Source organism: Benincasa hispida, chromosome 2 (assembly GCF_009727055.1).
Source record: "Benincasa hispida cultivar B227 chromosome 2, ASM972705v1, whole genome shotgun sequence".
Lineage (NCBI taxonomy): Eukaryota > Viridiplantae > Streptophyta > Magnoliopsida > Cucurbitales > Cucurbitaceae > Benincasa > Benincasa hispida.
Window position 1 is genome coordinate 26,839,877 of NC_052350.1, and position 14,408 is coordinate 26,854,284.

Here is a 14,408-nt window from a genome sequence, read left to right on the forward strand (position 1 = left end):
AATAGACAAATACTTTTGTACTGCTGTGCACTAATACCTTGTAGAGCTCCTCAGTTACAGGACTTCACATATAAATTAAGTGGGAAAACAAGTTTTATAAGTAACATGTAACCATTCTCAAACCCAAAAGGAAAACCCGCAACTCTCAAACAGGACTTCTCTCAAAGATGAAAGAAAAACAATTTTCATAAGTGCTAAGAAGCATAAACACTTTAGTTTGGCTAGCATGTACATATCCAATATGTGTTAAACACTTGGACACTCCGATATTTGTTGGACACGTATTGGGCAGTTGTTAGTGCAATAAATGTGTATACATGCATAGAACAATGGTTGAGTAGATTGATTAAAAAGACACATATGTAACAACAATAATAACTTTCAAGTGTAAAATACATCAAACTAAGTTTTTAAAGCATACAAATGTATCAACCCACTTACATTATATTTTTCTTGGGTATGAAAATGATATATATTATTAAAAATGTATATTTTAATAAACATCCCCTTGCCATGTCCCGTCCTAGATTTTTAAAATATGGGGTATAGTGTTATGTCGTATTTGTGTCTTGTATCTGTATTTATACTTCTTTGTGTTAGTACTGGGGTCGATAGCATTCTGGTGGCAATCGACCATTGGGGCGTTTACGTGCAGGGTCTCTGCAGTAATCATATATCATGTAATTCCTCCGGACTCGACCAAGCTTTGCCAACTGACGTACACTTAGTTGCGCATAATCCGGAGAAGTCCACCAGTTTTCTGGGGATTTAGTGGCACATTGGCTATTGCTGAGCTCTCCAATCCAATGACAAGCTCTGGGCCTAAATCGGCGCATATTAGCAGTGAATGGTGCGTTGGTCCAGTTTGTTTTCACACGACCTCCTTGAGTTGCCCAATCATCTGCATTCCACAAAGTGGTATATAACCTCATACCTTTCTTATTAGGGAATCCTATCCTTTGCTTCAGGACGTTCTCGTAGTTCCGGAAAACTCTTATCGGGATACTATCGATATACCACCTGAAAATCATCTCCAAAAACTGAATGCTTAACAAACGGGACCTTAACAAGTTTCAAGGTAAAAATTGATTTTTTTCCTCATAATATTCTGATCTGATGAAATAAGGCAGTAAATGGTATTCTTTTAAAGTAGAACTTAGAATTTGGTCCAGGATATTAATTCTCACTTACACAACAGTACTAGGATTCCAGTGAATTGTGTAGTTATGGAAATCAGCTGTAGGGTCAAACCACAATCGAAACTGTTGTTCTCTGTGTCCAACACCCTGAGCAAATATGTTTGTATGAATTGTATAAGGCTGTCCTGAAGCATTCCCCAAAAACTCATAATCTATCTCATCATGATATGTCCCCGAAGAAGAGAGCTGCAAAAATATTTTAAGATCATAATTTGTCACATATCAAATATGATGTAACATTGTTTAGATATTGAACCATACATAAAACGCTGTTACTAATCCTGCAGAATCCCCTGGAACGAACTTGATGAGAGCTTCAAAGCTTCCAAATAAGAAACTTCTCTTCGACTTTGCTCCCGAGCCTGCGAAAACATGATCGCCACGACATGAAATTTGTTTATTTTGCACATGGCCATGAGAAACATGGAGGTATGTTCAAGAAAGCAGGAAATTAAATGATGTTATTTTTCACCTGTGCTTTTGTCCAAAACAAGCTGAAGGTTATCCCCTTCTATTTTGGACTGACTATTTCCCCAGAATAGAACCATGTTCTTTGCCATATTGGCCTCAACTAAAATGTGATTAGACACAATCACATAGACCAGAAATGCTGTAGAAAGGGATTGAAACGTTGCCATTTCAATCCCAATATCAGGAAGATCTTTTTGTCTTCCTTTTTGGGATTGAAATGGGATGTTTCCAAAGATTGAACTTTGTGATTGCTTTATATAGCTTTATTTTCCTTGTTCAATATTAGACACTGGTTAAATATATGAATTACAGCTTTGCAATCTTTAGAATAGTAAATTTGAAAAGGTCCTTTGTTTCAATGGTGGAAATTGGTTCTTTTTTCTATTAATGTATATTTACTGAATTGATAGACATCTAATAGCAACCATGTGTGTGTGGATGTTTTGATGGCCTACGATCCATTAGCTATAATTTGTTGGTTCAAATGGTGTAGAGAGATGTTTGGAGCCCCCAGTTTGATAAAGGGCATGGAGCATAATGCTAAGAAAGTATGAACCATATGATATAGATTCTCAAAATTTCATGTTTTATTGATTATTGGACAAACTTACTTTTAACACATTTATTTGGCTAATGGTGGCTAAAACTCGAGTTCAAATCATCCTTGTGCAAAGACTAAAATACTGACGTCGATAGAGATATCGATCTCTTTATTTATGTGTCGATAAAATATTGGTATTGATAACTACAACAAAGATTACATATGATAGTATTAATAACATTCTTTAGAGTAATAAAAAATGTTACAATTGACTTTCAATAGCATTTTTATAGTAGTACAGATTGTTATAAAAACATATAGCATTGTTAATCTCATCATGATAGTCAATTTTAATCAAATCGTGTATCGTTTACCTAACATTTTATACGAATAACAAATTGTTACAAATGTAATTATAAAATACATTTAATGTAATCAAGTACATTTACATCAAAAAAATACTCAAGAGTCTAAACTTATATATGGCTCGTAATGCCTCAATCACTAAAAGTAGGAGTGTACACAATTCGATTCGATCCGATTTTGGGCCAAACCAAGAACCGAACTAAACCACTCGGTTTACACTGATGTTGAATCGTCGAAAATCGAGATTCTTCGGTTTCAATTTTTGAACCGAACCAAACTGATTCAATTCAGGCCGGTTCAATTGGGTTTTAAACTTTTTTTTAGTCCCTCCACTAGACCATTGCTAGTGCCTTCTGCTTTCTGTCCGACTCACTTTTACTCTTTCTAGTTATCAAAATCTATCAATAATCACCCAAAATCTTAATCAAACCTCTAAAGCAACCTAGAATGCGGGAAAACAAGGCAATACAACTATTTAATTAACTATGGAGTGGGGGGTGATAGAATAGTGAAAGAATCAGTTTAGAACGTATCCGCTGGCACTAAAACCCTTAGGCATGAAAGCGATAATTCATTTTTTGAATGGAAAGTACCACTGAATGGATTTCATCTCCACAATTCTTTTTTTCTATGAAAACAGGAAAGTTGAGTTCCAAATTCAGCCTTATTCCATGAGATCTAGTCTGGGGACCTTCTCTTTTTCGGGATCGTCGGGATGGATAGCTGGTCTTTTCTCTTTGTCTTCCTCGACCATCTTGATCTGGTTATATCTTCAAGCATCCGAAATATGCCGGAGTTATAAATGACATAGCGTTCCTGATAGAAAATGATGACTTGAATGTGTATTGATTTTCGCTTAAACCATGCTTGGTTTCCGTCACTTTTTCTCCCCTGACCAAACACCTAAAATTCAATACTTTTCATTTAAAGTATTAATCAAAGTTCATCCAAATTCCAAAGTCAGTTGAAGTTCAAACATAAAATACAATCCATCCATTTAGAGTCTACGTACTACAAATTTAAATATAAAATACAATTCATCCAAAGTTCAAACACGAACATAAAATGCAATTGAAGTACACAAATTACAAACTTTGAAGTCCAAATACAATGAAATTGAATTATAGTCAAAGCAACAAATTTCCTCCAACTCCATTCTTCAATCACCTAAATTAATTTCTGTGGATGCTTCTTCTCCTCTACTAATGATTTCTACAATAGAAAAAAAAAAAACAAATTAGTTTATGAAATATAAATAAAGAGATTAAAAAAGTATATTTCGATTGAAATTTTTTTGTCTAACTCAAGCTTTTTAATACGATTTGTTGTTATCTCAATTATCTTATCTTTATGTATAACTGGTGTAGAACACATCCAATTTTGTATAGAGCTTCAACCATTTTTGAAGACAACATACTCCTATGTAAATCTAAGACCTGACCTTCTGTGTTGAAAGCTGACTATGAAGCTACTATTGAGATAGGAATGGAAAATATATCTTTAGCCATTTTTGGTAGAGTCGTGTACTTCCCAAAATTTTCCCTCCACCATGCTAAGATGTCAAATTGACTATCTACAATGGGATATACTATTACTTTTCTTGAACTGGATTTTTCACATGGCTTAGTTGTTGGGGTTGACGCCCTAAATCTCGTGGGTTCGTAGTTTGTAAATTATCTATGCACAAATTATTTATTTAATAAAATAAAATGTTATTTTATTTGACATTTAATCTGTATTAACCCAAATCCAATAAACTAAGATCCTAGGTTATTTAATGTAACTTAAACATGTATGAGTGACATACAAGTAGATCATGTTTAAGTAATAACCTAAATGGTTTGTAGTATATGGATAAGACTAGGTAGTTTATCCAGGTGACACTACGAATATGACCTACTTTGTAATTGTTACAATTGTTATAAAGTGTTACAAATGATCTGTTCCTGATCGTTCATGTGGAGATATGTGAGTGAGAATATCCTATACAAAAAGTTTGTATAGGACCAGATTACAAAATGATTAACCTCTCTTTATAACACCGTTACTTGAAGAGACTTATATTTCACTAGGATGACCATAGGTGATTTAATCTTAATCATGAATGAGTTGTGAACTCCTGCCTATAAGGGTGATCCTCTGATCTGTATGAGTGAGAGTGGCCAAATTCGCCAACTCAATATGCCTACTATTTTGAAGATTCGTCCAAATGGGGAGTTGAGAACACAACTATACAAGATGAAATTCACTCATTCCCAGTCATAGTGTAAGTAGATGAATTGCTCCCTTAAGAGCTGATCTCAGCTCTTGAATAATGAGGCTCCTCATCCTCTCACTGGCAAAGAGGAGTATAGTTTATAGTTGGACTATAACTAATTTTTCATTAGAAAGATCAGTGGTACTTAAGGAGTTAGATGTAACTATAGAGGTAAAACGGTAATCTGACCCAATTGTTGTTACGAGCAATTTGTGAAGGGTTAACTTAATATTGATTGGTTATATATCCATGGACACATGAATATATCTATAGTGCAATGAGTGCAACTATCGATTTTTAGTGGAACAACCGACAGTTAATGAATGTTGATTGATTTAATTAAATAGTCTAATTAATTAATTTTGTATCGTTGGAGCTTCTAATCTGTAGGTCCATAAGGTCACCTTGCTAGCTCGCTAAGGGTTAAATAATAATCGATTATGTTTTGGATTAATTTGAACTATTCAAATTAACTAAGGGAATTCCTTGTATGAGATGCAATTAATATAATGTGTATCAATTATTATAATATAATTTTGATGGGAGAGATAAATATTTGAATAGGATTCATATATTAATTATATGAATAAAATGCATATAAAACTATAGGTTAAAATTAATGTGAATATCATTCATATTAAAACTATAGGTTATAAGGGAGAGTTGCATTTTAATTTGATTAAAATGCATAATATATAATTAATTAATTAAAAAGGTTAATTATATATATATATATATATTATAATAACTCCCCACTTTAAGGGAGTTATTTGGTTTTTCACGAGAGTTATGTAACTCCTTCCACCCTCTTCATTATCTCTATATTGAGAATAAGGAGATAGATTACAACGTGAATTTCATAGAAAGAAAGACTCTCTGAAAATTCTCTTTGCCATTATATTTTTCCTTATCCCAAAACTCTAGAGAAAAGCCCATAACTCCTTTCAATTCTTATCCTGAGAATAGCAATGATGATTTTGTGGTGGTGTTTAAGATCATTATTGTTCTTGTACTGTACGAGGGAGGAAAATACTATTCGTGACTTTTGGGAGAGGAAAAACATAAAAGAAGAAAATTCTTCAAGGGTAAGCATTTCTTCTCCCCTTCCTCTATGTGTTTAAAAAAAGAAGCATACTTATAGACTTGTAATTATGTTTATCCTTCTGTATGTTCTTCACTGAGTTTGAGTATTAAAAAGAACGTAATACACTGACACATGACGATTACTCGTTTTCGCTTGAGACTCAAATCTTTTTAATTAGTACTAGAGCCAAATCGTGTCTATGAATTTATTTTTAGAAATGAAAATTAGAGAAATGGTGGGTAGTACTGCATTGTGAATGTTGGTTGAAAAATTGGATAATTTCAAATTTTGGAACTTAAAATTACTGCTTTAAAGTTGTCTAAAATTGAAAGGGCCCATTGTTTTGGAAATTTAATTTTGCTATCGAATATGTATCAGTTTGTTTTGATCGTGGTGAAGCGTTTGCCGTGATGGAGGCGAAAAGTTAGAGTTGGAATGGATGAAAAATGAAGAGGATAGAAGTTTCTGGACCAGGGCGCCACGATGCTCTGTTACAGCGTAACAACGCTCGAGAAAAAATGTGTGGAGCATTGCGGTGCTCTCATTGAGCGCAGCGACACTGAATGTGTTTTTTTGCCCAGCGCCGCTGCACCTTACCGCAGTGTCAGGCTGCATTGCGAAAAGAAGACTAGAGTGCAACAGCTCTTTTCAATAGTGTAGCTGCGATCCGAGGCTGCACGCATGCGTTCTAGCAATTCCAGTTTGTGGGTTTTAGCCTCAGGAGTGATTTTGCAACAGTTTTTTTTTTTTTTTTTTTTTTTTTTTTTACCTATTTTCTCGAATTTTAATGTAATTTACTTATTTTTTGATTAATTAAATTAATACAAATATCATATTAATTTAACTAATTTTTAAAGATACCAAAATTTAGTCCAATTTTGTTTTTTTATTTAATTTTACATGTGATGTATGATTAATTTTATATGTTACATAAAAGGAACAAGCACATACATGAGAAAGAGGAGGAAGGAACAAAAGAGACAAATTGTGAGATAGAAGGGCAATGAAAAACAAAAGAAAAAAAAGCAGAAACTTAAGACCTGCTACAACTTCCGTGGTGGAAGAAGAAAAAAAAGTGAAGAAGATGTTGCGAGGTTGAAGAAGAAGATAAAAGAAAGGGGAAATCCCGAGAACAAGAAAGAAAAAAAGAAAGAGGAAAGAGAAAAGGGTAGAGGAATCGGTAAAGGTAAGTGGTGAGTCTCACTTAATTTCTTTATTAATTTATCTATTTTCTTAATTTACTTATTCTCTATTTGGTACTTTTATTTTTTTCTTCTTAATTCATTTATTCCCCAAAATATTGTTTTCAATTCAATTTCAAAATTTTCATAAAACTTTATTTGAATTTTTGAACTTTCAAATAAGTTCTAGATAGAAATCTCATTTGGTTTTAATTACAAATTTTAGGTGGAGTTTCAATTTAATTTTAATTGAATTTTGCAAACAAATATTATTTTGATCTTTAATTCAGATTTTTTAAAAATAAAACTGAATTCAACTTTTGATTTTGAATTTTTCAATTAGTTTGTAGCACTTTACAATAATTGAACATCTACAAAGCGGGTCGTACTAGGTATCCAACCTTATCCATCTACTACAAACTATTTAGATTATCCACCCGTATGTCTCTACATACATGTTTAAGCTACAAGATAACCTTGTATGTTAGTTTGTTTGTTTGTGGATTAATGCAACTAAATGTCAAATAAAATACCACATATTTTATTAGATAAATACAATGTTTGTACAATACAATTACAAACTATAAGACCCTACATGATTTAGGGCATCAACCCCAACAATCTCCCACTTGACCTAAAGCTAGTGGGGTGTACAATATAAAAGTTAAACTAATATACAATGTAAAAAAAAACAATAAACTAGGGCATTACATGCCCATTACAAATCTCTCACTTGCCGTAGTCTAAACATGACATATTCCATAGGCCCATACCCTACAGGTGACCCTCAAACACCATAACCGTGAGGGCTTTGTAAAAGGACCAGTAATGTTGTGCTCCGAAGCTATCTACATGACGATCACGTCCCCTTGATGCACAATCTCTCGGATGAGATGATACTTCCGCTCTATGTGTTTCCCGTGCATGTGACTCCTAGGCTCTCTGGAATTAACCACACAATCACTATTATCACAATAAAGGGTGATGGGCTTTGACATGTCTGGAACTACTTCCAAATTAGTCAAGAATTTCCTGAGCCAAACAACTTCTTTAGCAACTTCATAAGCCGCTACGTACTCAGCCTCCATGGTAGAGTCGACAATGCACCCTTGCTTGGTGCTCCTCTAGACTACCACTCCTCACTGATTCTGATTTAGATTTCCTAGAATCCTTATCAGTCTAGAAATTAGAGTCTGTGTATCCTGTAAGGATCAAATCCTTCGAACCATACACGAGCATGTAGTCCTTCTTTCTCTGTAGATACTTGAGGATATTCTTAACGGTGGTCCAGTGATCATATCCTAGATTAGACTAATATTTATTAACTATCCCCACCGCATAGCAGATGTTAGGTTTAATACATAACATCGCATACATTAGGCTGACAACAACCGATGCATAAGGGATTTGTCTCATTTTCTCAACCTCTTGAGGTGTCTTAGGACATTGTTCCTTAGAAAAAATAACTTCATGCCTGAAAGGTAATAAACCGCTCTTGGAGTTCTGCATCAAATACTTGACAAACATTTTGTCAATGTACGATGGTTGAGACAGAGCTAGCATTTTTTTCTTTCGATCTCTAAAGATCTGAATTCCTAAAACAAACTAAGCCTCTCACAAATCTTTCATTTGAAATTGGGTCATTAGCCAGTTCTTAACTTCAATCAGTAGACCTGCATCATTCCCAATGAGTATAATATTGTCTACATACAACCTCAAAAAAGCTATTGAACTGTTGATGATTTTCTTGTATACGCAAGACTCATCAACATTCTGATGAAAGCCATAAAATTTGATCGTAGTATCAAATCTTATGTTCCAAGATTGAGAAGCTTGTTTCAGTCCATAAATGGACCAATTAAGCCTGCAAATCTTTTGCTCTTGACCTTGGGTTATGAATCCCTCAGATTGCTCCATATAAATTGTCTCCTCAAGATTGCCATATAAAAAAGCAATCTTGATGTCCATTTTCCTAATCTCATAGTCAAAATATGAGGCAATGGATAGGAGGATTCGGATAGAATTTAGCATGGCAATATGTGAGAAAGTCTCCTCATAGTTGACTCCCTTAACTTTGGGTATAACCATTTTCCACTAGTCTAGCTTTAAAGGTTTGTACATTCCCATCAACACCCTATTTTCTTTTGTAGATCCATTTGTAACCTATAGGTTTAACCTCATTAAGTTGATCTACAAGATCCCAAACTGAATTGAAGTATATCGACTCCATTGTGAGATCTATAGCTTTGATCCACTCATCTTTGTTAACATCCTTCATTTCCTTCTTGTAAGACAATGGATCCTCAACATCTTCTCAGTTACCATAGCTAGGATTTCCGTTAAACGAATATAACGGGCAGGCGGGTTCACAACCCTCCCACTATTTTGAGGTTCCCTCAATACTTGAGGTAGATTTGACCTACTAGATGATTCAACTTCAACAACTCTTGTTGAGGTGTTGGTTTCTTCAGCAACTCTTGTTGAAGTTTCAATAGTTTCTTTGGAAATTTCATTCAACACTATTTTACTATAGAGCTTGTGCTCCCTTATATGGTATTCTTATAGAAAAGTAGCGTTTGTCGACAAAAATACTTTATTTTCCTTAGGGTAGAAGAAATAACCACCTCTCATTCTTTTGAGGTAGCCTACAAATAGGCACAATTTTGAACGAGGTTCCAGTTTCTTAGGATTTGCCTCAAGTACATGTGCTGGGCAACCCAGATTTTGAAATAATGTAAACTAGCTTTATGGTCATTCTATAACTCCAAAGGTATTCTCGTAATACTCTTGGATGGAATCCAGTTCAAAATATACATTACAACATGTATTGTAAAACCCCAAAACGATCAGGTAAGGAAGCATAACTCATCATAGATCAAACCATGTCCAACAAGGTTCGATTTCTCTTTTCTAATACACTGTTCTGCTGAGGTGTACCAGGTGGTGAGAGTTGGGATACTATTCCATGCTCCATCACATAGTTATGGAATGTAAGATCAAAAAATTCTCCACCCCGATCAGATCGAAATGTCTTAATTGTTCTATTTAATGCATTTTCAACTTCGACCTTAAACTTTTTGAACTTTTTAAAGGATTCGGACTTATGTTGCATTAAATTAACATACCCATAACTTGAATAATCATCAGTAAAGGTGATGAAACATTCAAAACCTCCTCCTGCTTTTACATTCATCGGACCATAAATGTCTGAATGCACTAGCTCTAAGGGTTCTTTGGCCTTGTGACCTTTTCCAGTGAAAGATCTTTTAGACATTTTGCCTTCAAGGCATGACTCACACACAGGTAAAGAATTTTCTTCTAACTCGCTTTGAAGTCCATTCTTTACCAATCTCTCAATCCTCTTGAGATTGATGTGTCCTAATCTCAAGTACCAAAGTTGGCCATTTTCTTTAGGAGAAATTCTAAGTCTTTTATTTTGAGTTACCATAGTTTTAAACATTCCAGTGTTAAGGAAGGCTTTAATTCCTAACAGTCTTAGCACATAAAGATTGTTTTCTAACTTAGTAGAACAAATATTAATACCATTCTTTGAAATAAACACTTTATTTGCAGAGAATTGAATACAATAATATGTTCTAACAAACACTTTATTGAAATTAAGTTCCTCTTCAAACCAGAAACAACATGTACATTTTCAAGTAAAATATATTTATTCTGTAAAGTCAGTTGGAGACCTGTCACTGCGAAGCTGAAATGACGTGCCCAGTTCCAACCCACATCATCATCCCCAGCTTCCAGCTGTCGTCAGAAATTAATTCCCTAAAATGAAGAACAAACATGGTTAGTGGCGTTTGAATCAATTATCTAGGTAGAATAATCATTCTCCACTAAACAAGTCTCCAATACAAGTCAATCATATTTACCTTACTTGGCCTTCTTCTTTTCTGCCAAGTATTTGGGATACTTTCTTTTATAATGTCCCTCCTGGTTGCAATAGAAACAAATTCCCTTTTCCACCTTGGCCTTCTTGCCCTTCTAGGCAGCAGCTAGTGAGTTAGCTTTCCCCTTTCCACCTTTATTCTTCTTCCAGTTTTTGGTTTCGAAAGAAAAAGGCACAGACTTTGTCCCAGAGCTCGGATCTCTGAAGAACTTCTTAGAGGATGAAATAACATTTACCTCACCCTTCCATTCCTTGGTTTTCATCAAGGATTGAAATGTCTATAGCTCGTTGAGCAAGGTGGTCAGGTTGTAGTCAATTTTGTTCATAACAACATTGCTACGGAACTGTAGGAAACTTTGAGGTAAAATTTCCAGGATGAAGCTAATCTAACTAGCTTCATCGATGATGGATCCATTCATCTCTCCACGTTGAAGTGGACCATCATGTTGAGAACATGTTCTCTAATAGATGCCCCTTCTTGTGTACGGGCATTAAAGATGTATTTGACAGTGTCGTGCTTGAGCTGTGCAGATGGTTGTCCGAATATTCCCCTCAGGGACTCCATGATCTCACGGGTCGCGAGTATAGGCTCATGCTTTCTGGCCAAGACTTCAGAAAGGCTTGTTAAGATGTATATTCGGGCCTTATCGTTTGCTCGTGTTCGACGCTCATATGCTTCTCGAACGTTTTGAGCAACATTTGGAGCTGGAATGGGAGGATAATCCTCCATTAGGACAAATTGGAGGTCATCAATGATTAAGATAGTGCTGATTATGTTTTTTCAAGTTGTGTATTTATCACCCGTTAGTTTGTAGGCAATGAGTAAATTAAGAGTCGCGGAATTCATTATGAATTAATTTGCTGAAACCATACAAATTATTTATATTTGTATATTTGCATTAAACCACTTAGGAAAAAGAATCAATGTTAACAAAATAATCTAATGTACCCTAAGTGACATATATTTTTGCAATGATGCTTTAGTGAGATAGAACAAAAGCCATCATAGGGTGATCAAGTGCCCCTTCACTGAAATGAGATAATCTCAGCCAATAGACAAAATAACTCCTTGTTACTGTAATTATCAGTCACCATTGTTCGGTCAAAATATAGTTAAACTCACTTAACATTTCTTGTAAGTGTAAGCTCTCATTTTAGATTCTAGAGTTCTGCCTCAATAAGCCAATCGTAGGAAAAGCTGATTGGGGCAAAAACTAAAGTAACTCTTATCCATTTTTAGAGTTTGAATAAAGCGTTATGCAAAAATTTCATCCATGATGGGACACTCTAGGTGCCACGAGGCCGTGCATGAGTTTTTTACTTCAAACTAATGAGAGAGACTGAGGGATGTGTTGTCACACGTCCCGCTTCCACTTACTATAAATACTCTCTCCATTCACCTTGATATTAATCTATACAAATACCATCCGTAGGGGGGCACTCAAGGTGCCTCGAGGCCGAGTATAGATCTCACGATGTGAAATTTTAGGAAGAAATGTGAAAAGGATAAAAAAGAAGTATCATATACCTCATTTCCCTCCCATTGAGTATTTTACCTAGGGAAACTCAAAGTTATTGTTTAATCTGCCCAAAAAACGACATTTGTTTTGGATAGTTAAACAATTTTGATTAAAGTTCATTAAATATTTAACAACCATTAACTAATAATTGCATGCTTGTAACAAATCTATCTAATTCACTTTTCAGGTAAGTTTTCAGGTAGGGGTGTTACGTTTCTATCGACTAAAATACCCCAGCCCAGCCTAGACAGACCTTAGACAAAAAGTCTCTTATAGATATATTTGTTACAAATTTAATCTTTTAATTAAGAATTAATTTAATCCTATTAAACCGATTAAGAAATTAAACTTAAATTTCTAGTCTCATTAGAAAAGTGATCTTAGGTCTATGTGACGAACGCTCGAACACAGTAACCTCGAACGCTCGAACAAATGACCGCAACACTACATAAACACTTCACGCTCGTCCTCAACGATCACCTTGATCATGAAATCCCCAGCAACATGAACGGCCTCCACAGAACCTCGATGATGTCGAGATGAGTATTAACACCACCAAGAAGGTTACCTTGGTATTCTCGGTGTGAGAATCCAAAAGGTGGGCTCTATGTGGACTTGGTTAATATTATAACAATTACAAAAGGTGGGCTCTATGTTTAAATGTATGTTATTAAAAAATGCATTAATAACTATTTTAAAAAATGATTTTAACCTAAGATTTGAATGCAATTTTGAATTATTGATTTTAGTTATCATTTCATTTTAATTATAAGTTTTATAAAAAAAAAAAAAGAAAATTAATTAAAACCATACATTGTAAGTTAAGCATACTTAGTTAATATTATAACAATTACAAATTACCCTAAAGTGGTGACATGTTCATGCAATTCTATTTCATTACTAACATACATAACAGTTATATAATAAGGTAATGAAATAAATAATAACATACATTTAAACATGCATCCATACACTATATTATAACTCTTATAATATAAATGATGCATGTATATGTTATTAATGCATGCATACATATATTATAACATTTATACTATATGATGTATGAACATGCTATATCAATCAAATCATGCAATTACATATATTATAACACTTATAATATAAATGATACATGAAATTAAATACATAACCTATGGTGGGATTTAATACTATATGACATACAATATGACATATATATTTAAATAAAATCATACATCAAATGCATAACTAATAAAAACATTATTGGACCGGATTAGACACTTAAACAATTATTTAAATTAATATAAATCTTAATTAAAGAAAAAAATCTAACTATTACATAATTAAATAAACAACCGGTTCAAAATAAGGGAACTAGACCTTGAATTGCTCGAACCAAACCATCTATCCTTTGAATCGGACCCGAACTACTCGAACTGATCGAACTGCAAGCAAACCAAGCAAGCCACAAACCGAACCAGATAAGGACCGATTTGTTCTTTCCGTCTGGCAGCGTTGCAATGCTATGGAAAGAACACAATGTTGTTCTTCATCGTAGCGTTGCAATGCTACGGTACGGTCTTTACTGTACAGTCGCGTTTTCCATTGTTTTTCTGTCAAATTTGGTCTTGTTTTCTCCAGATCGACATTGAAAAAACCACGAACAACTTAAGGACTTAGATGTACAGACTTGATAGCAATTAATTGCCCTAAAATATGGGCCCTTACAAACCAATTTTGTAAAAAGAGTGCAATAAACAAAAGAGCCAATCCCAAAAACATCCAAAAATTTTAATCAAACACATTTTTAAACATCAATCACATGAAAATTGACAAAATGTAAAATTCCATCAAAACAATGTAAAATTAATTATGAAACGTTGGAAAAATTTGAGCCAAAAACCTGGCTCTA

General features: G+C 34.2%; 1 protein-coding gene across 1 annotated transcript; it reads right to left on the bottom strand.

Moving 5' to 3' along the window:
- Positions 1-511: 511 nt before the first annotated feature.
- On the bottom strand, positions 512-1,875 carry LOC120072013 (probable xyloglucan endotransglucosylase/hydrolase protein 26). The gene is made up of 4 exons (XM_039024437.1): positions 1,672-1,875; positions 1,461-1,561; positions 1,192-1,385; positions 512-1,020 (listed from the first exon to the last, which is right to left on the bottom strand). The coding sequence occupies exons 1-4, from the start codon at positions 1,835-1,837 to the stop codon at positions 597-599; spliced, it is 885 nt and encodes a 294-aa protein (XP_038880365.1). The 5' UTR covers positions 1,838-1,875; the 3' UTR covers positions 512-596.
- Between the last annotated feature and the right edge of the window lie 12,533 nt (positions 1,876-14,408).